Here is a 26,619-nt window from a genome sequence, read left to right on the forward strand (position 1 = left end):
CCGAACCGAGTCTTTGCAAGAGTAGGAAGCCCTCTTCAGTCCCTGAGCCATCTCTCTAGCTCCTCGGCCCTTGTTCTAGCGATGACTGACACCGCCAGCTCTTGCACAGCCTTGCTGTTCAGTAAAGTGAGGCAGAGTGACTCGAGGCTTTTTCCAGTGCTAGCTTATAATATACTACTTCTGGAGTTTGTTAATTTTTCTGAAGTGTGGCACTCATCTGTTTTCCCAGCTTCCAAAATTTTGTTACTGCTGTCAATTTGCCTCCTTGGGACTTGTTAGAATTATTGTTGTGAAGCATTTTTCTCTAAGATAAAACCTCCCACCTTGAAGGGAAGCTCATCAAGATACAAGATGTTTACAGGGAGGTAAAATTACTCTATTATTTCTAATGAGAAGATGAAACGTTCCATCCTGCAGGGAAGCTGCTAAAGACATAAACACCTCAAAAGACATGCAGGAAGTCCCTGAAACTGATCAGATTCACTAGGCTCCTCCTTTTCCAAGCATGTGCATGGGCTGTAAAGACAGCTGAGAATCACTCTCAGACAAGCTGTGCTGCTTAGATGACGCTCATACTGAGCAACCTGGGGGAAACAAAGACAACACAATCTACGAACTGCTCAAAACAAAAACAGAAACAAAGACAAATAAACAAAAAACAAAACAAAACAAAACCAGAGACAAGCTGAGCTGGCTGGAAAAGGCTCAGACCAACTGTACTGTTGGGAAAGAACACCCTCAAACCTGTTGAGCTGCCTGAAGGCTGTGAGGTATGCTTCAGGTTCCCTCTGTGTGAGCTGTCACCTATGATGGGGGGCACCTTAGTGATGCAGCTGTCTTTGAGTTATTTCTGCTCCTGTAAGCAACCCTCACTCGTATTTCTATAAATAACTCCAATGAAATTCATTGGCTCACTGAGTTTGGTAGTATCTGTATTTTGATCTGTTGTTGGTTCCCTATCTGGGATTAGTGAACTTGTTCATATTTCCCTAGGAATAGTGTTATACAACTGTTTGTTAGGATTTATCTTGAAAATGAAATGAGTGTGTGTAGTGTGTCTGTGTGTATGTTCAGTCTACCATATTTATCCAAAAATTTTACTATCTGAAATTTTTTGTTACTTTTGGCCTTTATTTGTCCTGACTTTGGAATTGAATTGATTCTTCATCTTTATTTCTTGAGAATGAAATAAATTTGCTGAGATATGGGGGAATCACTTTATCAACTAGAACAGATTTAAATCTGGGGACATGGGGAAGCTCACAGCTCAGTAACAAGGTGGGGACAGGCTAGCTGGGCCCATCAAGGTGACTTGGACAGTGCTCTAGATGGCCAGGTTAAAGTACAAAATTAAGACGAGGGATAAATTTGTCACCAAAAGCAAGTATGTAAAGAGCCTAAAGAATTTTAGCACATACTTTCATTCAGTGAATTCCCTCTTTTGTGTAGAAGGAAGGAAATACAGAATAGCCTTCCTGACGTCACAGTAAGAGATGTGCAAGCATGGCTTGGGAGTTATGAGGATAAGAGCATAGAACCTCAGCACTGTGTCTGTGGAAGGCTCTGAATAGCTCTACGTGTTTGTGGAAATCACAAGGAGTGGACTGGAGACATAACTCAGTGGGTAAGGGCACTTGTGGCTATTCCTGGTAAACTAAGCTCCAAACTCAGGATTCACATGGTGGAAGGAGAGAACAGATCCATGCACATATATACATGCAAAATACCTAAATGTAGTTTTAAAAAATTCCTAAACATGGTTCTCTGCATTTGTTTGATGGGGTCCACAGCTGTGGAACCAATCACACATTGAGAATATTTGAAAAGATATGTTTTCTGTGGAAACACGTTCAGTCTCTGTTTTGTTGTCACCATTCCCTGAACAATGCAATCTGATAGCCATGTTTATAGCATTTACCTTGTGCTATGTTAAGTGTCATAAATAACCTAGAGCTGATTTAAAGTACATGGGAGGATATGCAGAAGTTACACACACACACACACACACACACACACACACTCCACACCATTTTAATCAAGGGCCTTGAATAGAGTTTTCCTAGCTGTGGGGAGTTCTATATCAAATTCTGAGGATGTTGTACTGCCATTTTCTTGAATCAAGCTTAATTTAAAATCTAGGAATGTAGCTGAATGAAGAGAGGGGAGAAGCAGGGGAAAAGAGAAGGCCAGACAGGAGACAGACAGATGGACGGATAGATGGACAGACACGCTTGCGTATGCAGGCTCTCAGGAGAATGAGATGAACAGGACAGGCAGAATTGGAAGGTGACCAATTAAGACATTAAGTGTTTTGTGACACACGGACGCGTCTGTATTGGGCGCTGATAACAAGGCCATCAGCTCATTTTCAGGGGGCTGCTGCCTTCTTCAGCTCAGGCCTCAGATCAAAGCAGAGCTGTCCGCCCGCATTTTTCAGTCAGAATGGGGATGCTAATTTATACTCCTTAATGTGTGACGGTGAGAGACCCCTTCAATTAACTGAATTCTATAGCCAGCAAAATAAAGGCTACACAGAAAAGAGGTGCAGGCTGGAAGAGCCGAAATTCTCATTAAATCAAAAGGTCCAGTATTCATTACCTCATGCATCTGAGGCTAAACACTAAATATGGGGATCATCAAAGGAGATTTAATGGGTTAAATTGAGACTATAATCTAATTAAAATATTAGACACGGCTAAATAGTTCTTTGATATTCATCTAAAGCTTTCATTAAAAATAGGTGCTTGAGGTTTGTAACATAGGAGATTATCAATTTTAAGTAGGGACAACAAATTTAGGGACCTCATCTGCACCACTTCAAAGTGTCACCACTGTGTGGGTGCAGGGAAAACAGGGAGGGACCTCACTGCCAGGTGACAGAGTGGCAATGAGAGACAGGGCCAGCCAGTCTTTATGCTACCGTTTTCACCACTGCATGGATGTGAAAGACCATAGTGAAGTACTAAGTGGGGAGAGGGGTTGCCATAAAGGAAAAAAAAAAAGGTCCCAAATTATTCATTGTAGTTTATTCAGAGTATTCTCTGCTTTTCTCTGTGTAGTTTTTCAAAAGACTAATTTTTTAAGTTTTTTTTTTTTTTCTTTAACTGTCACATTCAGAGTATGGGTGTAGACTTGGGACCCAGGGCCAGGGAGACAGTGTGGTGGACAGGAGTGCTTGGTTTGCAAAGCGTAAGGACCTGAGGTGGGATCCCTAGCTGGCTGTCTAGGCCTGTGACTTCAGCACTAGGAAATAGAAACACGCAGCTCAGCAGAGCTCACTGACTTTCACATTTTAGCCAAAGCATCTGTGAGTTTCTGGTTCGGTGAGAGACCCCGTCTGAAGGCAGCGACGTGAAAAACAGCAGAGAAAGGCACCCAGCGTCTTGTCCTAGCCTCTTGCATTAAACATGGCTGGAGAGACATGGATCTACACAGAGCTCACGACTACAACAAGGATGATCAACTAAAAGCAGCGGTCCCGTGATCATGGCTGGCCTCTAGGAACTGACATCGCAATAAGAGATCTGTATGAAGTCTTCGGAGGAATGCCGAGGCCTTACTAACTAAATTTGCCTAGAGTTCTCACATTGCTGTCATCCTTCCAACCTGTTAGAGCGATGTAATAGCAAAGACCATTTATCCAGCTTATTGAAAATTAATTACTTATGTGACCCAGGTTTGCAAAGGGGAAATAAAAATGTAATGGAGAGGCAACAAGAGACATAAACCTGTCCACCAAATTCTTTTTCTTTCTCTTCACATTTTCTAAAGAGCACTGCTCGACACACAGCTGAAAAAAAAAAATACCCATTTATTTTACACTTTATTGAGTTTCACAGTGTATTGTATTTCTAACGTTTTGGGAAGCCCCAGCTTTCCAGTTAATTTACTGTACAAAATTAAGTCGTCAACAGTAAAATGTGTGGATGTCTCAAGTTGCGGCATGATTTAGGGAGTGAGCTGAGCAGATGAGAAGCCGGCCGCCAAAAGCTGTTAGCCTGAGAGGTCCACATATCTATGCTTTCTCAGTCCCTTTATGAGAGGGATGTGTGCTGCTGCTTAAGGAAGTCACTGAATGGAAATGGACATGATATTCAGTATGAAAGCAGTGGGCAGGGGACAGTGCTGAACGCCACTGACTTTCAACCGTGCTGAGCGACTTCTTAGAACAGTTTAAAAAGTGAAATAAACTAAATTTAACTTTGTGTTTGCAGGCACGCGCTTGTGCGTGCGTGCATGCGTGCACGTGCGCGTGCGTGTGTGTGTGTTCAAGTGAAGGTCCAGGGTAGATGTCGGGTTTCTTCCTCAGTTGGTCTGATTTCTCGTTGACCTCGGGGCTCATTGAGTCTGCTGGGCTGGTTAGGATTACAGATGTATGGGTACCCGGGATCCAACCTCAGACCCTCACGTTAGGACTAAGCTATCTCCCCTGGCCTAAAATGTAACCTTTTTCTCTAGATGTAAAATTTCAAAGATTGCATTTTTTACTTTTGTTTTTTCCTTTATAGTATAGAAAGTTTTCCTTTTCCCTTTTTCTTTTTCTGAAAAAAATCTTTTTTCGAGACAGGGTTTCTCTGTGTAGCCCTGGCTGTCCTGGAACTCACTCTGCAGACCATGCTGTCCTTGAACTCAGAAATCCGCCTGCCTCTGCCTCCCAAGTGCTGGGATTAAAGGTGTACGCCACTACTGCCCGGCTGATAGACAATTTCTTATAATCACCAGTGTAGAGTGAGCACCATAGACCAACAAAATCTGTCCCAAAGCAGAGATTCACTCTGTTGCTAAAGTTTCCAATCCTTTCCTCCCTGGGAAACCAACAAAAGAGGCAGATGGAGTATTTTGGTACTCTTGTCTGTTTTCATCCACTGAGAACAGAAACTATGGAACCATACTGAGCCATAGGGATGAGATGCACTCACTATGCCTATGAATACTTGAGAGTTGCCTAAAATTTTTATTATCCATGGTTCGCTACATTAGATAACAGTAATACTAAGGAGACCATACTGGGGAGAGCAATTGTAATTCTTTCTTAAGAAATTCCTATTTCCAAATGTTCCTAATGTTACTTCTAATGCAACGATATATGTGTCATGATTATGTATATAATATGTATTTATATACCAATAACATCTTAGGGAGATTTAGCTAAACTTGGTATCTGCAGACTGACTGCCAAATTCAATTTCCTTCCGTGCTATTTTTCAATAAGTAATTAGAAAAGAAACCCCGTCTGAGTTGACCGAGTCTGCTATTGTAGGCTGTTTGCTGTCAACTCAAAGTTCTCAATTAGCTCCAGTGTTGGTATAATTACTGGACGTGTTTTCAAACAACTCCCAGTTAATAACTGTTGGGATGAAGAGTCATTTTCTCACTGTAGATGAGACTGTGCACGCTCGTGCTTGCTGTGATGTTTTGACAATGATTCATTAACCAATAATAAGCCCCAATTGGACCCATTAGGCACCATTGCCTGCGCTAGGCTTACCTTTCATTTGGTTCCTCAATATTGTCTTTTCTTGACTTCGTTTCTGGATACGTCCCAAGAGACTCCTTACTACACAAAACAATATCAAGAAGACAGCTGTCATTAAATTCAGCTACTTGTAAAAAAAAAAAAAAAAAAAAGGCTCCATGTGAGAGGATACTCTTGTTGAAACTTAAGCTGAACAAAGCACTGTGAAAAGAAGGCTGTAATAAGGAGAATGCAAGGTTTAAAGAGCCTTTATCTGGACCAGCTACAGAGACTGGGCAGCACTGTCCTATGCCTTTCAACAGCTCATAAAACGCCTGGTCAAATACCTCCTCCTCCCCAGCACCCCCCTCCCCGCCTTCCTCACGGTACCACTCAAGTATGAACTTCTCCTCGCTTCTTTCCTTCTTTGCTTACATGCCTCTGCTCTTTCAGTCTAGTAACCATATCTATCTATGTGTCTGTCTGTTCGTCTGTCCACCCACTCGTCTGTCTATTTATTTCTTTAGTGTGTGTGTTAGAGGACAGCATGCAGGAGTAAGTCCTCTCCTTCCACTCTGGGCCCCCCAGGGGTTGATCGCAGGCTGCTAGGCTTGTGTGGCAAGCACCTTGACCTGCTGAGCCTCTTGCTAGCCCTCCATGTGTTCTCACAGAAGATTTTGTGCCGTGTTGGTTGATCTGGTAGTGTTCATGGCTGCCTCTTATTTATTTATTTATTTATTTATTTATTTATTTATTTATTTATTTATTTATTTATATATTTATTTATTTATTTATTTGAGTTTCTGAAACAAATGCTATAAAATTAATCACTTAGGCTTATGAAATCAATATTATGCAATGTAAAGAAAGAGAGAGAGAGAGAGACAAAACATTCGTCCTTCGCTGTTCTGACTCCTGTCTGTGTCTGGACGGTGGTAGCTTAGTGACATCCCACTGAACCTTAACATTATGAGCATACATTGAGGTTACAGGGAGGCCCGTTGGGTTCGTTCTTTGGCTTCAACCCCAAACTGTAAGCAACTATTGAATTTCTTTAGCTGAAGTATTTTAAATGCCATTTGGCTCTGAGTAAAGAATTGTGGTGTCCTGGGACAGTAGTTCTCAACCTTCCTATTGCCTCCACCCTGTGATACAGCTCCTCCTATTGTGGTGACCCTCAACCATAAAATTATTTTGTTGCTACTTAATAACTGTAATTTTGCTACTATTATGAATCACAATGTAAATATCTGTGATGTAGGATATCTGATAAATGATCCTGGGGGTTAAGACCCACCAGCTGAGAACCACTGTTCTAGGGTCAGGGGGATGCCAACTCACTTCCCCTCCTTCAGCTAAGCATGGCTCCTGAAGGTGAGTGTGGAGGTGGTGGGAGGAACTGAAATTCATTAACAACATCTTTTGGCCACAAGTAAATGAACTTCTTGGCTATCGGCTCTGTTTGCAGCTGTGAGTGGAGGATTCACACAGGCAGTGTTCATACCTATCAGACACATGTAGCACAAATATAACTCCAAAGGGTGTTTTTTGTTGTTGTTTTTGTTTGCTTGCTTGCTTTGCTTTTTGAGACAGGGGTTCTCTCTGTAGCCTTGGCTGTCCAAGAATAAAGAGATCAACCTATCTCTGCCTCCTAAATGCTGGGATTAAAGGTGTGTCCACCACTGCCTGGCACATTTAGAGTGAATTTCTAAAGCTATCCTTCTACCACATGTATAGATTTACCCTTGGTTGTTAAAATGACCCATTTCTGCACATCCTCATCAAAGGATGCAATCTCCAGCAAGAAGTAAATCTTTTAGTTAAATGTGTTGTTGTTGTTTTGAGACAGACTATCACTATTTGTTACTATATATCCTCCACCTTGAAACTCCCCACCCTCACTTCCTCAACTCTCAAGAGCTGAGAGTACAAACATAAGCCAACACTCCTGACTCCTCAGTAATTTTAAAACTATGAGTCTTGATAATGCTTCTAAAGAGAAAAAATAAAATGAATATAAATATTTACATTCATAGTAAACTCTGAAGTGCATGCATTTGATAATATTGGAAGATAACCACAATGATAACAAGATGCCCCATAAATTTATAGACGTGGAGTCAGTGGCTGTGACCATAAAGTGATCTGCGGTGGATTTCCCTACACTTGTGGAATTTATGATTAATGCCTTAGTCTGAGTGCTGTGTTAGAATGAAATCAGGATTTTTTTTTCCTATTTCAAAATGTACATCTAGTTGTATCTTCAAATTGTCCTTTATATATAGGACTTTTTGAGACTTGAAAGCAGAAGTGTTATTTTGGACATGTTATCTTGGTGACTAGGTCAGCCAAACTCATTTTAGGAAAAACTGAAGTATGTACTTATGTTACGTTATGGTATGTTAAGCTATGTTATGTTATGAAGAAGCGCAAAGGTAGTTTGACAAATCAGAAAATCCAATATAAAACCAAAGGCTTTATTGTCTAGCCATCTACTTGCCCAAATTCTAACAGATTTGAAAATAAATAATTGTATGTATTTTTTCTTTCCAGAAGGTTAAACATGCCACCATTAACTTCTACACAGATCAGACAAGAGTGGTGGGCAGGCAGCAGTGCCAGCTTACCACTCAGTGTGGAATTGTCTACTTTCTTTTCTCCATGCCCCTTGTGTAGCACTTTTGATCCCCACTAAATGCTGTCTAGACGATGTGAAGGACTTTGAAAGCAGCCACGGCTTGCTTTTCCCGCTCGTGTCTGCTCTGCAGGATCTCCAGCAGGGAAATTTCTGGTAAGCTTCCTTCTTTTTCACTGTGCCTTGAGTTCTTCGTTTTCCTTGCTGTTTGATCAGGTAGATTTGGTGGTTTGGGTCTGGGGATGGTCTTAGCATAATCCAAAGCCTAAGGGCGTATAACAAGAAAGAAAGAAGAAAAAAAAAACTTCATTTAAAGTGGGAAGTTAGTCTTAAGAGAGGTTTATGATAGAGATGGAGAGAGTTGCTATAATATGGGCAGAAACAGTGATCAGATAGAAAATGCAGATGTGATACGTTGTAAGGCATAGGCTGAACAAAATAAGTTAGTTATGGACAGCATGTTGTGGAGCAAAACGAAGCCGGTGAGAGATGTGGACAGCTGCTGTGTCATTTGGACGTTTTTTACAGTGAAAGATTCTTGGAAGTGTTTGCAAACTGATTTCTCATGTGTTTAATCTGCCAGCTTTCTGAAAGTCTTGCTAACTACAAACTTCTAATAGAATTAAACCTTCAGTTAAGCCTTTCAACCCAGCAAAGACGTGTTGCTGCAGACTGAAGGCATCACCTGTAGTGGACGAAAATTGAACACTGTTCATTACATTGGATCCTCTGGAACTGACGTTACAGAGGGTTGTGAGCTATTATGTGGGTGCTTGGAACTGAACTCCCGGACCTCTGTAAAATAAGGAGTGTTTGAAAGCCCTGAACTTTGTTTTGTTTTCTTTTGTTATTTTTGGGACAGAGTTTCCCTGTGTATCCTTGGCTGTCCCAGAACTCCCTCTGTAGATCAGGCTGGCCTTGAATTCAGAGAGATCTGCCTGCCTCTACCTCCTGTGTACTGGGATTAAAGGCATTTGCCACCACTACCTGCTTAAACTTTGTATTTTAAGAAGAATTTATTGAAAGCTGATATGAGAATGGATAGTAGTTTCAAGTATCAGAAAGGGGAAAAAAAAAAACAAATCATAAAAAGTTCACATTTTGTACTTGAATGAGACAGCTATGGGAATTCCCGTAGATTTGTTGCTGGTGAACATCTTTATGAAAATGTAATTGGTTGGAGAAAGAAAGAAACGGCACCATGGGTATTTGGTGAGGAAGATGAGGTCATCAAGGTCTGAGGAAGAACTGATAAGACGATTGGCAAAGGAGAGCACACAGCATGGGCCTCCTGCGAGGAGTCCCGATGGCAGTATAGGAGTAAATCCACTGAGGCAGGGGGTTGCAGTATATCACCACAGTACACATTTCATTCACATCCCGACTCTTTGTTGGAGGGCATCTCGGAGGACCGATGCTTTGCATTTTTTAAAATAGTCACCCCCATACCCCCACCGGAGGGACCCATACAATTCCTCTGGAAAAGCACAGAGAAATGAACTTAAAATCAACAATCAATGGTTTGTTTGTTTGTTTGTTTGTCTGTCTGATGTGAAGAGCAATAAGAGAGCTCTGTTCCCTTGAATGTTGCTTAATGATAGAGAATGAAACCGAGAATTAATCTGACTGCAGGCTCTTGCCAAGAAACCACTTTGTTATTTCTACGTGTGACAAAATTAAGACAATACACCGACCCGTGTGTGTGTGTGTGTGTGTGTGTGTGTGTGTGTGTGTATATGTGTGTTGACATCAGTATTTGTGGATGACCTGTAAGCGTAGGAATGGCTGCTTCTGAACATCCAAGCCCATCTCTTCAGGTGAAGAGGTGACCAAAGTGTCCCTTTAGTTCTGACTGAAGCAATAAATGCCCCACGTGAGCTTTTTACCTTCTTCCGAGAAATCGCAGATTTACTGTCGGTTTTTGATGTCGGTGGTTTGGACAGAACGGACAGGGCCTTCATGTTGTGTTCCTTGACTTGCTGTGCATATTCTTTTTGCTGCATTAACATTTGCATCTGCTCAGAGAAATGGAGGAGAGTGAGCGACTCTCTGCTAATTCCCTCAGTGACATTGGTTTTGTGGAGGTGGGCGGCTCGGGAGGGTGACCCGTGTACGGTGGCAGCAGTGAACTGGTTAACATTTCCCTGTAGAATCTGCTGAGTGCAGCCGCACCCCCCCCCNCCCCCCCCGTGTTCTCTTAACAGGGGCTGAATCCTATTCAGCCTCTTCTTTGTTGCATTTACCCAATTTATTTTCATTTTTGCTTCCAACTTTGAACTAGACTCTTTTTATGCCTGAGTGCAACTGTAGTTCAAACACATTAAATGAAGATCTCCTTTCACCAGAGGAAAGAGAATAAAGTGGATGCACTTCCTAGGGCTTGGGGAACTCGGATCCTAAGTGTCTTCTCTGTAGCCACTTCAAAGTTATCAAGACAACTCTATCAGGGAGACCAACAGCCGCACAACACGCGCATCCCTTTCCACACTCATGCTCTTCTGGGGGGCTTTCAAATCTAACGGAAAGGCAGTGCATAAAATAACATAGGCTAAGAATTTGGTTTTTTTTTTTTTTTCAGCAGGAGACTCTGGGACCCTATTATGTCTGCATGGCTGTTTCTGAGGAGTGTCTACTCAGTGCCAGAGGTTTGCACTGGCATTTGGTGCTGGGGTGCACCTTTACCCATGCTGCTAAGGACAGGGAGAGAAACTGAGACTGAAAAATCCCACAAGCTGCTTACTTTGTCTCTGACGGACGCAAAGTCAGGTCCCAGGCCTCCAAGCTTCATGTCTCTTTTCTGATAGCCTTTCAGCTTGGAACTCTGAAAATACAACCACAGAAATGGTTCTTTCCAAGGATTGGTGTCCCTTAAAGAACTCATTGGGGGCATAGGAAGGAAGTACAGTGAAGACCAGAAGCTCAGGTGGGAGGCAGGAGAATGAGTATATTTCTTGGCAATGGTGCTATTTCATGGTAGTTACTGATCGTAGTCTATTTGGCATTTGTAGCTGGTTAGCTAATGTGTTCTGAGCTTTTTACTTCTGAGATAAAAGAAATTGAAATTCTGAAATAATAAGTAATGTCAAGGAAATCATTCGCTCTTTGGCTAACATTTTTAGCTGATGCATATGTAATACAACTCTCCCCAGGCAGCTGTTACCATGAGCAGTTTGCAAAAATCAAAGGAGCCCTCACCAATGGCAGGCAGCCAATACACTGATTCAGAAAGTCCCTGTCCACTGAGGTGAATCCTGCCTTCCAGAGACACCTCAGAAGACAATGAAACCACAGTTCATTGGTAGAAAAGTAGATAACGCTGAGGATGAAAGTCAACACTCATTCACTGATAAGACTCAAAAGAGAGCAGTTGAGTCCTGGCAAGACCTACTGAGAAATTCATTTTGCTCTGTTAGTTAGTGTGACTTTGGAAAATTTGATGGGCATCCAGAAGTCAGAAGGGTGTGTTGGATCTCCCAGAGCTGGAGTTAACAGATGGTTGTGAGCCACCGTATGGGTGCTGGGAAGCAAATCTGGATCCTCTGTAAGAACAAGTGCCCTTAACCACTAAGCCATCATGCCATCCTGATGGGTTGTATATCTGGTGAGCCTTTTCTGAGACACAGTTTGGCAATGACTATTGGATGAATGAAAACATTGTTATCAGTTAGAATTCCTTCATGTAACTCCACGATCCTAAGAATGAACTATGCATACATTGTATCAACTGTCCGTCCCAATGTGGTTTTTACTTACAGCTGTGCTGGCTTCTCCCTGGACCCCTCTCACTGCAGAAGCTGGGAAATCCACTACAGTTAGCTGTCTCATATCATCTGTGGGTATTCGGTTTCCAGGGCACGCTGTGGATAGCGCAGCCTAAGATGCCCAAGTCCTTATACAACGAGCAGTATCAGCCTATAACCTGTGCACATTGCCCATATGTTTGTTTCCTCTCTGGATTACTAAGACCTGCCATAATGTAAGCACCACTTGGAGATGTTATAATGACTTAGAAAAGTCAGTTACATTCGTTAAAAGGTACAGTTTCCAGAACACATGGGTATGGACCAACTCTTTCCCTGAAATTTCTGTAGCAAAGAGTTCTGGTCCTGTGAACTGTATTTGAGTTTGGCAGGGAGGCTGGCACGGTCCCTCCCTTCTCATTTTTATTTTTTATCTCAAACCCCAAAGTGGATGGGATTCCTGGAGCTGGAACAGCACTCCTTCAGGCAGGGGGAGAAACAGGAGAATCATATAGTTCTTGGTTCTGATGGTTTGAGCTGTGGACACCCTAGCGTTAGCAACTGCCTACCTCTGGGTTAATTGTATGAAAGAAGAATGAACCCATGCTTTTGAAATTGCTCCGCAGCCTGTCACCGCTGTGGAAGGCAATATCCCCAGCACACGGGGGGGCTTCAGTGTCACTATTCAGAAGGAGCAAAATAATGTACCACTCAGGTGCAACACTTCTGCACTTCAGGGACTAAAGGCTCTGTCAACAGAACTGGCCCTGTCACGATGCTAAACATTTATGCTCAAAACTCTCTCAGTGCATCAAAGTCTAAAGAATGAGAGAAGGCACGATTTGATTTTAAGGAAGCCTTTGGTCTGAAATCATTAAAACTAACATTAAAATAGACAGGAGAATTATTGCTTATTGAAGGACATTCCAAAAGTTTAAGTCTTTAGGAAAACAGTCGTTACCAACATAGAAGCACCAGATGTGTTCATGTCTACTATATGTTTGTATCTTTCTTTTGGGAGGGTTGGGCAGGCACTGTAACCCTGGCTGTCCTTGAACTTGTAGTTCTTCAGCCCAAGTGTTGGGATTGCAAGCACGTTCCACTATGTTTGGCTTCTTCACACTCTTGTTTTTAATATGAAAGAATTTTTAGTTGAAAGCATTTATTTATGTGTGTTTATGTTCTTGTATTTATAAAAGCATTCACATACTACAATTATTTTTAATAATTTTACTAAATCATTTTGGTACTATACTTTACTTACCCGACACCAAGCAGATTTTAAAAATGTGAGTTTTAGGCAAATATTCTATCATTGAGTATCATTAAGTAATCTAGGTATTTCTCTGAATGTTGACCATTGAAGATACACTGAAGTAAACACCGTATGCTACTTTGATTCTTTGAAATCAATTGATTGAAGTATGGCTATTAAGATCTAATGAACACTTGGGGCCACCGGTCAGTATTTCTGGCACCACGGAGTGGGAAGATGGTTCCTTTTTCAAACCTTGGTTACAAAGTTGGGCATTAACACCCCTTAAAAACTTCAATTGTTTTTAATAGTTGGCTGAGCTCAGACAACCTATGCTTATGACTACAAGTCCAGTTCTCTTACATGTGCCTTCTGTGTCACTGTCTTGAAATCACTAAATTATGATCTATTTGCCAAAGTAAAAGAAAAAAATTACAAAAATAGGTTAAAAAATAACAACAACAAATGAACCGCCACTCATACCCAAGCCATAAATCCAATTTGTTCAGAGATGATGAGAAAGAAATGATCACTGGGCAGAAACCTCATCCTTAGCCTGGTGCAGCTTAACTTTTAATCATGCTACCAAGTCACAAAGGCCGTGTCAGGAAGCATGGATAATTGTGTGTTGCTCTTCAGCCGTGCTTCTTGCTAGCAACTTCAGTAAGCATCAAGGTTGGGGGGCGGGGGGAGGCAGAGCCAAGGATCTAGCATTCCATACAGACTCAAAGGGAGAACATGTGGCCCAAATGGGCCATCCCCATGGCTGCTGATCCCTTTACAGGATGATCTGCCCACAGCACTGCGACATTTCTCAGGGGATGGGGGGTGGCTCCTGGGGGAGTTTGTTCCGGGTGACTGGCAATGAGAATCTTGGATCTGCTTAAGTTTGGCGCAAGTAATCAGGAAGAGCTCAGCGCTGTGATTCTGTTTGATCTCTCTCCATCTAAAGCCTTAACAGCACCGTTGAGATGTAATTCTCATACCACAAAATTCACTCATTTAAAGCTGTTCGATTCAATGTTTTTTTTTTTTTTTTTAGGACAGTTGCTGAATTGTGTAAGCATGGCCCAATCTAATTGTACAACATTTTCATCATTCTCAAAGAAATAAAACAAAACAAAAATCATCCAGAACCCACTAACCCTCACTTGCCCTGCCCAGTTCCTATGTGTTCAGCTCTAGGCAGGTAAGCTACTTTAAGCTTCTTCAGTAATCTTTTACAACCAAACAATCCCCAGATGTTATTTTCATTTACTTCTTGGTTTTCAAAAGACTAAAAAGCAGCGCAATGTAAAAACAAAGATGCTGGTGACATTGGTGATAATGACAGTGACCCTGACAATTCTAAGAAATCAACACTGACAGTCCTGCTGAGTCTCTGAATACAGGGATCAGACAAATGAATGTAGAGGCACATTCTAGACAGATGCCTAAGCATGGTCTCCACTCATCTCTGCATAAAGCTCACAGGAACCCAGGCTCCGTGGCTTTTCACCTGTAATACCAACACGTGGTAGGTTGAGGCAGGAGGACCACCAAGAGTCAGGTCAACTTGGGTTAGAGAGTGAGTGACACCCTGTCGTAAAAGATGTCCCAAACCAAAACTCAAAACCACCACCATCACCACCTCCAACACCACCACTACCACCAAAACCAAATGAAAACAAACAATCAAAGCCACACTCTAGCTGGCATCTATTGGTGTTGGCCCCTCAAGAGGAGGCTGCATGGGGCTTTCCTGGGGGAAGAGGTCCCTACTAATCATTCACGATTCTCTCAAGCAAGGTTTATGACTGTCCTTGGGTACTCCAAAGAGTATGGCTGAATTGAAGGGACACTGGCAGGTCTGGAAGCGTTTGTTTTGGTTCAGAAATGTTAAACCCTGCTGGGGGTGGGGAAAATGACTGCAGATCTATTCTCCAGAAAATTCCTCAGATTCGCAGGACTGAAAGTCACTGAAAACAAGATAAAAACAACGCCTTGGATGCCGGAGAGCAGCCAGCAAAGGGTATGTGCTCTGCGGTCACTAAAATTAATCCAAATAAACCTGTTCTTAGGTGCAGCCAAGCAGCAAGCCCCAGATTGTCTGTGACAAGAAACACCAGTTAATTACAGAAGCTCAACCCTCATCTGCCAGGGAACTCTTTACCAAGCCCTTATTTAGTGGTGGCCGGATCCAGCAGAAGGATATTTTGCTAGTTTGGTGTCCCCTGTGCCGTGTTAGTTTCTTAGTCTTAAGCCTGGATTTGATGATGTGGACAATGCCTTGCGTTCTGAAATCGCTCTCAAACTGCACTACCAGAAGAGGAAGGGGGCCTCAGGCCTATTATCTTTACAAATCCTCAAAATTTTTACTGTGATTCGGGACGATTCCCTTGGAAACCAAGAGATTTGGCGCAGCCAGCAAATGGGCGTGATGTGGATAATGACTCCCTCTGTCTGGTGCCCGGACTACCCGCTGTCCTATACTAATCACTCAGTTCTAAGTCAGTTCAGCTTCTGGAAGGGCTTAAAGGACAAAGAGCACTCGTGTGTGTGTGTGTGTGTGTGTGTGTGTGTGTGTGTGTGTGTGTGTGTGTGACATGTAGACTAGAGGTACTGGGATGGGAAAATGGATATGTATGGATTGAAGCCACCCTAGCAGAAAGTGGGGAGGACTGGTCAGGAGCAGGAAATTACCCCTGCTCTCTTCATCTTTCCATGGCCTGAGCATCCTGGTATTAAACACCTCTACCAGGGCATTTTCTTCTATCCTTTCTTAGCACAACACGGACTCAATTTGTGAAGAAGGAAAGGGAAATGACATTTAAACGATGTGTAACCTTTGCTAAGGAATAAGCCAAGGTGTTAGTACATTATTTCATTTACATTTATACCACACCTGAAAAAAAAAAAGTAAGAGTAATTCTGATTGTTCCTATGAGTAATCGGGGACTGTGGTAAGTCAGTAACTCTTCAACTGAGAAAATCCCTCCATGAGATGTGGCTGTGGGCAAGACATTTTCTTAATTAGTGATTGATGAGGGAAGGGCTCAGCCCACTGTGGGTGGTGCTTTCCCCTAGGCTGGTGGTGCTGGGTTCTATAAGAAAGCAGGCTGAGTAATTGGTGAGAAGCAAGCCAGTAAGCAACACCCCTGCCCCCCGGAAGTTGCTATGAGATGGAGCTGGACCAAGGACTGCAGCTGGAAATTCAGTTCAAAAGCTGTTGTTTTCAACCATAGCAACGTTCTCTTCTGAGAGGCTGTGTATCTTAGGCCCTAGAGATCTATAAGCTCTGGAGTGATCAGGCAGTCACTGTGCTGACAGAAGTGTGGGTTGCAAAGGCTGATTGCATGTCTCCATGGAAATGATAGGAATGATGCCTGCTTCCCAGCCTGGTCAATACATCTTGGTTTATTTGAGAAACACTTGAAAGTGGTACAAACAGTACTTTAGAACCCAACAGCCATCCAATGATGTTTTTCTGGGAAAAGAAGTAACCTGTGAGTCCCAGAACTCAGGCCTTCCTGTGTACACTGGAAGTGGGGCCTTCCGGTGCCAGGCTAATAGAAGCTCTTTCCATGCCCCAGAATCATGAGCTAAATAAACTTCTTCATAAAATAACCTGCCTTGGGTATTTTATTATAGTAGCGAAAACCAAAAATACATTATTCCGCCCTGGAAGCGAGTGGTCTTCCTGAGAATTAAAAAAGGTAGCTTTTAACACGATATGAAGAGACTCAACTGTGCAAAAGAGCTCACTACTTTTTGACCCAAACTCTAGATAAGAATTCAGCGAAAACCGAGTGGTCTGGATATTTTGCTGTCGAAGCTGAGTTGAGATGCGCACCAAGAGGCATGTCTGATGCTGAGGAACCAGTGGTGGAGGGTGAGAGACCGTGGCTAACACTCACTCAGCTCTACTCTCTCTCCAGATAGGAAGACATGGGACTCAGTTTAGGAGAGGGGTTCAGGTGAGGAAAAGTGATGGCTGAACTGAGGATAAAAGCAGGATTATTGTTGCCTACCTGCAATGCAGACTCTTCTGAGAGAGGACCTGGAAAGGAAGTGGGAGTAGGTACCCTCGGCAGCAGAAACTTCTGGAAAGTCGGGGAGGGAAACTCAGGGAGTAGTTTGGATGGGAGGGGAGGAGGGCTCTTGGTTGCCGGACCACCTGGCTGTGTGAGAAGCTAAGTAAGGACCGGCCCTATTCCAGGCCTATCTGCGTCATCAAAATTCAAGAGTGACTTGGCTAGACAAGCAAGCATGCTTTTATCACCTTTGTGCTGCTTCGCTTCCTGTGTCTCTTCCCTCTCTCCAGCTGAAGCAGGTAGCCTTCCGAATTACTCCGGGCCATCTTCACCTGGTGTCTGTGGCTTCTCTCTGAACTGAGCTGCGATTCACTTTCCACCCTGGACAGGATAGGCGGGAGTATGGTGCTGGACATGGAGCCCTCGCTGGGCTGCACCTCTGCCAGCTGCATCAAGGCTTGCTGGTGCTGTTCCATGATCTGGGCAAGTCGGGAGTCCGGCGAGGCACTCGCGGGTTCCATGTCTGAGGAAGAGTGGAATTTCCTTTGGAGAAAACACAAGTGGTTTTTTTTGTTTCATTTTGTTTTGTTTTGTTTTGTTTTTTGTTTTTTTTTTTTTTTTTTTTTAAATAAAACTTGAATCTATAACACTGCTTTCTGTTAGAAACCTTTAGGAACCATTAATCTTCTTAGGAATACATTGATTTCTTGTCTTCAAACCCTCCTCTTTTTCTTTGGGACATTCTAATTCCATTTCAAAAACATTTATTTCATTTACTTATGTGTCTCTCTATATGTGTACATGCGCATGCAGGTGCCCTTAGAGTCTAGACGAGGATGTCAGATCCCTACACCTGGAGTTACAGGCATCGTCAGTGAGTGCTAGGAACTGAACTCAGGTCCTCTAAAATCATGTTCTGCTCTTGTCTGCTGAACCATCTCTCCAGCCCCTAATAGGAAAGTCTCGTTAAAGACTTTCAGTTAATGCATGAAACATAGGATAACCAGCAGATAAGCAAGCAAGCAACCAACCAAACCTATGCAAACCACCACCGCAGAACCCGACACATCATTTTGAAAACCAAAGAGCTTCCCATTACATAACAGCTAGAAATGATGTATTCAATTGAACGGGCATTCTTTAAATACGCAGTTGAATGTGCCAGAGAAACTGGGAATCTCCAAGGGTGGAAACAAAATGGAATTAAAGACAAAGAAGTTTCTGGATCCGCTTAAGACATGGCTTTTGTGAGGGACTTTTGGGTAAAAAAAAAAAAAAAAAAAAATTCAAGTTTTAAGAGTTAATCCTGGCAGTCTGGGAACGTAGCTCACTTGGTGGACAAGCCAGCAAGCACATCTTGAGATTTTCTTCTCAAGTTGGGAGGCAACTGTCTTTTCTGGATCTGCACACCTTTGAGATTTGCATTTCTAAAGACAGAAAAATGTTCTTATACCTGTGAAATATCAGGGACAGAAAGTAATTGGGCTGCCTAAGGAAAAGACTGAGAACTGGCAGGAAGAGCCTTCAGGCAGTCCACTGACCATCCCACAGGAATCCAGTGTCAGTAGGGCTTCTCTCAGCTTTAAAATTTTCAGATTGCCAGACAAGTGAGACCAGTCCTAATGCAGATGCAAACAGGTGGAGAGAGAGAGAGAGAGAGAGAGAGAGAGAGAGAGAGAGAGAGAGAGACCAACCAAGCAACCAATCAACCAACCCACCCACCCACCCACCCACCAACCAACCAACCAACTCACCAACCAACGAACCAACCAAACACAGCCTACTAGTACCAACCAAAACCAGGAGGAAAGGAAATTTACAACATTTAAAAAAAAAATGTCAAAAAAGGCCCTTACTTGCCATCTCCCTGGCTGAGAATAGAAGATGCCAAGAAGGACTGACACTGCCTGCTTGGTGAGAGGCTTGCCAGCGGACAGTCCCCAGCACCGGGAAACCGAGCCAGGAGGATTGCCAGGAGTTTGGGGATAGCCTCGGTAACACACTGACCATTTTAGGCCCTAGCAAGTACTCCAAACTGAAACTCTGTCCCTCAACCACCCAAAAGGAGAAATAAGTAATAGCAGGAAATAAGAATGTGACTACAGATATACAAATCTGAAATAATAGGAACCAACCGCGTGAAAAGTTTAAGGGTAGCACTTCATAAAAAGGGAAAAGTGTTAAGTTTTCCTAGAAAACATGACTTATCAGACTGACTAAAGATGAAACAGGAACAGTGTAAATGAAGATGGAAAACCATGGTGATAAAGAGTAGGGGGTTAGGATGGACTATCCAGAGACTACCCCATCCGGGGATCCATCCCATCATCAGCCACCAAACCCAGATACTATTGTGCATGCCAGCAAGATTCTGCTGAAGGGACCCTGATATAGTGGCCTCTTGTGAGGCTATGCCAGTGCCTGGCAAACACAGAAGTGGATGCTCACAGTCAGCTATTGGATGGAACACAGGGCCCCCAATGGAGGAGCTAGAGAAAGTACCCAAGGAGCTGAAGGGGGCTGCAACCCTGTAGTTGGAACAACAATATGAACTAACCAGTACCCCCTGAGCTTGTGTCTGTAGCTGCATATATAGCAGAAGATGGCCTAATCGGCCATCATTGGGAAGAGAGGCCCCTTGGTCCTGCGAACTTTATATGACCCAGCATAGGGGAAGGCCAGGGCCAAGAAGTGGGAGTGGGTGGGTAGGGGAGCAGGGGCGGGGGGGGGGGAGGTATAGGGAACTTTCGGGATAACATTTGAAATGTAAATAAAGAAAGTATCTAATAACAAAAAAGAGTAGGGGTTTCAAATCTGCTCACAGGCAGTAACTGAAACAAGGCTGGACACAACAACCTTGATCCAGGGAAAATTCTACTGTACTTTTATGTAATATGTGCTTACAGCCTGTCCCAGAGGATATTAAAGAGTAAAAGAGAGCCCAGTATGCATAGACACGCCCCATGCTCAGGTCACCCTTTCCTCAAATAGTCCAGTCTGACCAGTTTGACCAGGAACTCAAAGTGTTACTGAACTCCTCACCTTGACATGACCTTGAACTCCCGATTCTTCTGCCTCTACCTCCCAGTGCTGGGACTGCAGACCTGTGCCACCCTACCTGGTCTGATAGCATATAGATAACACATCTGGACAAGCCCAGTGGGAGATAGGAGGGAATGGAAGTCTATCTTCCTTCATGCTTATGAAGGTCATTAAATCCTAGACAAATAAATTGAGCAATCTAATCCAGTATGAAGGGCTGGGGACATAGCGTGTGGTAGAGTCCCTGCTGAAAATGTACAAGGCTCTGTGTTCCATCAACAGCACCAGGAACAAAGAGAAGACCAATATGACAAGGTGGGCTAATCTTAGGGACCAAAGGACAGCACCACAGTAAAAGCCTGGGAATGTATTTCATGACGTTATAGAATCGATGAAACATTTGATTACGTTACAAGCTCGTTTATAAAAGAAGTGCTTTGCAAAGGGAAATAGGAACAGGTAGGAATTTTCTTTATCTACCTACTAAAAACTAAAAAAATATTTATTTTTATTTTGTGTATGTGGGTGTAGTGTGTTTGCATGCATGCACATGTGTGTTCATGTTGTGTGAATGTATGTTTGTCTGAGTGATGACATTCACATGTGTGTTCCAGTGCATGTGTGGAGGTCAGAGGGTAAAGTTTGGGGCTGGAACTCGAGGCGTTAGGCTTACAGATGTACTTGTTGTTTGCTGTCAGGTTAACACTACCCAGCCTAGGTTGTCCTTGAACTCAGTATCCTCCTTCCTCAGCCTCCTGTGTGGTGAGATATGACAGGGGTGCACACAACCACACCCAACTTAAATATTATTTGTAATGATAAAAAGGTCAGAAGTCATTACTCCAAAGCTAGAGAGAAGATGACGAAAGTGTTTGCAAACCATCGCTGTCTCTCCAGGAAGCAGATTCTGAACTTATCTCCCTTCTAATTTATATGTAAAGTTGTGCCCCACTCTATTTTTGAAAACAAGTCCCTTGAAGGTGCCTCATGGTATCAGACTGCATGTGTCTTCTGTGTACTTTAAAGTCTAAGTCATCACATGTCAAGTGTCCAGAAAACACATTTGATTAAGGAGCATCAGGGATGGCGTCCGGAAATTACTTTTAAAAATTGACTTTCTTTTTCTTGTTTATAGAAGTAATGGATCTACACTGTAGGGAACTCGAACAATTTTAACTCTAAAGAAAGAATGAAAAATAACCTTGATTTCTCTTGCCAGAGATAAACACTATTTCTTTTCAAGGTTTTAAAAAAGAATTTAGGTCTCATTTATTCACTTATTCACTTATTCATTTATGACGGGGTCTTACTATGTAGCCTTGGCTGACTTGGAGTCTGTTATGTAGACCAGACTGGCCTTGAACTCTTAAAGGTGTGCCTGCCTCTGCCTCCTGAGTGCTGGAAATAAAGTTGTGCACCATCATACCTAACAACTTTTATGTGTCTGGATGTTTCGTTTACATGTATGTCTTGCACCACACATATGCTCGATGCCTTCAGAGAGCAGAAGATGGCATCAGATCCTCTGGCACTGGTGTTACAGATAGTTGTGAGTCACTATGTGGGCGCTGGAAATCAAACCCAGGTGCTCTTAACTGCTGAGCCAGAAATAACCATCACTCACCATTGGGTGGGCCTTCCTTCCACGTACACAATAGGACGGTAGAGTTTATAGTCCTTGGGTGTAACCCTGCACCTCACTTCCTTCTTCTTACAAAAAGCATTTCCTCAGAGGCATATTTGTTAAATGGCCACAGGAGGCTAAATGTCACAATTTCCCTAAACCTTTTCTCACCTTTGGATTTTTAGGTAATTTCTGTCAAGTGATGGCATTTCTGTGTCTTCACACTCCTTTCTGGGCTATGCCACTCCAGGCTGGAGATAACTGTTTCTCCAGCCATTCCTCAAATCTTTCTAAGCATGTTAATGTACTCTGCCTGGATCCCTGTGTCCTCCCCTTGCTCCAAAGGCTAGCTTCATTACCATGGAAACAGTAGAGGGGCTTGGGAAGAGAAGGGAAGACTGCCAGAAGTCAGGCAGGAATCTGAGGCGGGGGAGGGGTTAGTTGGTTAGTGGCCTCACCTGCCCAGGGACTCCACTGTCCCCTTCTTCCTCTCTTTTCTTCCTCTACAAGCCTCTTATTTCTCCTCTAGAAAACCACTCCAGATAAGGCAATTCCAGGCAGTTGTGATGGCTCTGTGTAAAATCACTTATGTAAGTCCTAATGTCCCTGAGCTAATCCCCAGATACACACATTGTCTCTGACCTCCACATATGCTCCATAATGCATTCTCTCTCTGTCTCTGTCTCTGTCTCTGTCTCTGTCTCGTGTGTGTGTGTGTGTGTGTGTGTGTGTGCATCATTCACATGCATACATATACACACATTATGCACAGGCACGTGCACGCGCGCGCGCGCACACACACACACACACACACACACACACAAACCTATGTACATTAATAAAAATAAATAAGGGCTGGCGAGAGATGGCTCAGAGGGTAAGAGTACTGACTGCTCTTCTGAAGGTCTTGGGTTCAAATCCCAGCAACCACATGGTGGCTCACAACCACCTGTAATGAGATCTGACGCCCTCTTCTGGTGTGTCTGAAGTCAGCTACAGTGTACTTATGTATAATAATAAATAAATCTTTGGGCTGGAGTGAGCAGGGACTGAGCGAGTGGAGTTGACTGGAACGAGCAGAGGTCCTAAAATTCAATTCCCAACAACCACATGAAGGTTCACAACCATCTGTACAGCTACAGTGTACTTACATACATTAAATAAATAAATAAATCTTTAAAAAAATAAAAATAAATAAAAAGTTTGAAAAATTTAAAGAGACTTCTCACCAGAGCATCTCTATGTTCTTGTATTTCGTCTCAGCCTGCGGTTGTTTGGCTGGCTTCTTTGTCTTCGTTGACCTGTGTGTGTTCATGTGGTGATGAGACTGAGGGGCTTTCTGACGCGGGGACTCGTGTCTGTGAGGAAGTTCATTAAAGTTCTGCAGATCTATATCAGTAAACACGTAGATGGGCTGCGGCTGATACAAAATTCTCTCTTCCTCACGTCTGTGTCCGAGTTTTTTATTAGCGTTTAGTCCCGAGACGGAGTTTTTATATAATACTCTGTCAAAAGCCTGCTTGGGTGGAACGAAAGAGTCGGAGGTGACTTTGGGAGTGTGGGTGAGCGTTCTGGCGTCCTGTAAATTGGAAGGGTTAGAAGGGTTCGTTTGTGCAGTCAGCTCATGCTTTGCCGAGGCATCCACAGGCTGCCTTTGGTTCTGTGGTTGTTGGAGAGGGTCATTCTGATTATTTTGACTGACAACAAGCTCTTTTGTCCCAAGAGATTTCAGACCTTTCTGGTGTTTCCTCTGTTTCCAAACCCTGGCCTTGGCTGTTCTTCTGGAAGTTTGCTGGCCATTGGCTGCATCGGAAGACTGACCTCTTGGGACACTGCCTGATTTTGTATCTTCGTACTGAGACAGATGTTCTTGGTAATTCTAAAAAAGATATTATAGTTAAGGCAAGATCAGAGGACGAGTACTCTTCATAAATTTTCAATTAATTCTTTTTAAAAAAAAGGGGGTCAAAATGTCTAGGAACATGACCATGGATGGGAAAGAAGAGAGTTCGGGGAGTTCTATCCTAATTGTAGGTGATTAGAGGGTGAGCAGTCGAGGAGATGTTAGACTGTGAGCCCAGACAGAGCTTGAGAGCTTAAAACAGCTATGTATTAGGTCTCTGGCCGGTAACCTACACAGGGAGGTGTCACCAAATGGGGAATTGGATGGAGAAAAACTTCACCTCCAAAGAGATGCACAGAGAAAGAATATGGATCAGTGCCAACAGGTGCAGGCTTAGGAGTATTTCCAGAATTCCACCCACATGACGCCAGAGGTTTGCCTGTGCTAACCAGGTACAAGCTCCATCTGACTCATAGTTCAGACCATCAGCTCGGCGTGCACACACAGGTCAGCAGCTAGAAGTGACCTCTTCACCAGATGAAACAAATTAGATCTCATTCAGAGGATCATGAAAGAGCCAGAGCTGTGGTGGGGCGTCCGTGAATCCACAAGAGTTGTTTTTGCTTTCTGTTGCCTAATATAGCCTGCACTTAGGCAATCAAACATCTGGGGGAGGGGACTTCAATCTCAGAGCAGTCTTCAGGCTTTTCTAAGTCCGATAACAACAAAATGTACTCCGGGAACAATAGATACACTGTGTAACTAAATTGTGCCCTGTAGCCATTTAAGAGTATTTCCCGAGGAATGGCGCACTCATTACTTTGTGGAAAATGAACGGGGTAAAGAGGCCTATGGAACGAATGATTAACTGCTTATTGAAGCAGTAAGATGACCACGCGCGTTGATGAGTTATATAACTGCAACGTCTTTTTTTTTCCCCCCTTTCAGGGCTCACATGTAAAAAAGAACCCTTCTCGGCCCACAGCTGTGCAATGCTAATTGGAAAAATGCAGCCGTCGGGTTGCAGCTCATTGGGTGCCAGTGAGAATATGCAGACTGGGCAAAGCATGCCTTTTGATGTTTGGATTTGTTTTAGTTGGTGGGGAAGAAGGACAGAATCACGAGGATGCAGCTTTAGGTTTTCTTTCGCTTCCCCCCCCCCCCAAGTGCATATCCCCAAGTGATAGCCACACTCCCTGTTTCTGAGAGAACCACATTAGGGTGCTAAGGACAAGACTGTTCAACGTACAACAGTAATACACGGTATCGCTTGTAATATCAGTGTTTGTAAAGAAGGCCTGCTATTTGAAATGCAGCAGGTTTTCTTTGGGACTTGAGCCATTTCAGGATTGATCTGACTCTCACTGGCTCTTATAAAGGGTTAGTTTCCAGCCGCAGCGCCCCGCCCTTAAAAAAAAAAACAAACTGACAAAAATCACAAATAAACAAAACCCTCTCCTATGCATCCAGGTAAGAAAAAGGTTTTCTTCCACATGGTTTATCAAGCTGCACTGAGGAGAATATGGGTAAAAAGACTCCAGAGACGTGGCCCCGACTACACGCTTCCTTGTGGTAGGCCCTCAAAAGTGTTACTTTAGATTTTATTTTTTTTACATTTATTTGTTTGTGTGCATGTGCAGACATCACTTCTCCCCTTCCACCAAGTGGGTCCCAGGGAGAGGAGAACTCACATCGTGAGGCTTGGCCGCAAGCGCCTTCGCTTGCTGAGCCATCTTGCTGGCCCAGAAATTGCTATCTGACAGATGTGTTCCCAAAACACAGTGGCTCGCCTCATGCTGTCAGCATGCCAGTAAAGGTTGAACAAGCCTCTCTTCTTTATGATCTATAAACTTTAACTCAGACTGACCAACCAAGGTATTCTTCGCAACATTTGTTCGGCCTTTCGCTAAATAACGGAGTAATAATAAAGTAATAATGGAGTAATACTGGAGTAATAATGGAGCAATAATGGAGTAATAATGGAGCAACTGGGCAAGCTTCCAGGCATCACCTGGCTTACATTTCCCCCATTTTTCTCCTTTTATTCCAACTAGAATAAACAATCAACCAACCCCAGGAGAAATTCCTCTTCTGAGAAGTCCTGGTCACTGCTTGACTCTCTCCATGTTGTCTCCTTTGTTGCAGCTGATTCAGAACACAGCAGCCCTCCTAGGGTGCTTTGTCAACAAAGGCCAAAGACTCATCATTTTACTAGACCCGAATTGTCTCAAGTGTTAAATCCTCTATTCACACAGACATAAGTGCCGGGAGATGTCATTTCAGTCCTCAGAAAGCAAGACATTTCCAGACTTGATATGATTTCTCTCACCTTCCAAGTAGCCTCCTCGAGATCTGCCCTGGCTGGAGACTTATTACCCCACAATTGAGGCATCAGGTGTCAACTCTTTAGGTGGTGAGACCTGAGTCCCCTGAAGTTAATATACAAAGCCATTCTCAGGCTATTTAATCCCCATCAGCACGGAAATCCGCAATTCCATTCTGTTCTCACTAGGATCCCTTTGTTACCCACGCTGGCAATTGGTACACCCTCCATGCACCCAGACTAACGGCTTAATGGCAGTTGGTTTTCATGTCACCTGTGGAGTGACAGCTTTGGGGACTCTCTATGCCTAAAGCTGAGATGAGAGTGGTATGGTGAGACTCATCCTTAGTCACCCGGTGTCACCCACAGTGTGCCATCACAGTGTGCCCTGTGAAAGGCACTGCCTGCCTGCTTCTGTCTTGTGGCTTTTCTGCTCATGTGTCATAGCAGAAAGCAGAGTGCACACTCTTATCCCCATCTCCTCTATAAAGGCCACTGTTGCTCTTAGCTGTCCTAGCTGGGCCCTGGGGTCCTGAGAGTTCTACCCAGGCTCCAGGATTACCTCTGGCCCCAGGGAACTTTCTGTTGTACCCTGTTTATTTCTGTGTTCCTTAAAAATAAAATGTGAGAGCTGGAGAGATGACTACTCTTCCAGAGGTCCCGAGTTCAATTCCAGCCACCACATGGTA

General features: G+C 43.4%; 1 protein-coding gene across 4 annotated transcripts in view; it reads right to left on the reverse strand.

Annotated features, from left to right (window-relative positions):
* Positions 1-7,464: 7,464 nt before the first annotated feature.
* Positions 7,465-26,619, reverse strand: part of Jhy (junctional cadherin complex regulator) — a 65,272-nt gene continuing 46,117 nt past the window's right edge. For 2 of the 4 annotated variants that reach the window (XM_029543668.1, XM_021208075.2), the window contains exons 5-9: positions 22,994-23,643; positions 17,347-17,641; positions 10,831-10,911; positions 9,977-10,105; positions 7,465-8,355 (exon numbers count right to left, since the gene is read on the reverse strand). In XM_029543668.1, the coding sequence (XP_029399528.1) occupies positions 8,158-8,355; positions 9,977-10,105; positions 10,831-10,911; positions 17,347-17,641; positions 22,994-23,643 (1,353 nt within the window). In that variant the 3' untranslated portion in view covers positions 7,465-8,157. The remainder of the gene's footprint in view (positions 8,356-9,976; positions 10,106-10,830; positions 10,912-17,346; positions 17,642-22,993; positions 23,644-26,619) is intronic. The other 2 variants (XM_029543670.1, XM_029543669.1) reach the window with 2 other exon arrangements.

The sequence above is a fragment of the Mus pahari genome, chromosome 10 (genome assembly GCF_900095145.1).
Source record: "Mus pahari chromosome 10, PAHARI_EIJ_v1.1, whole genome shotgun sequence".
NCBI classification, from domain to species: Eukaryota; Metazoa; Chordata; class Mammalia; order Rodentia; family Muridae; genus Mus; species Mus pahari.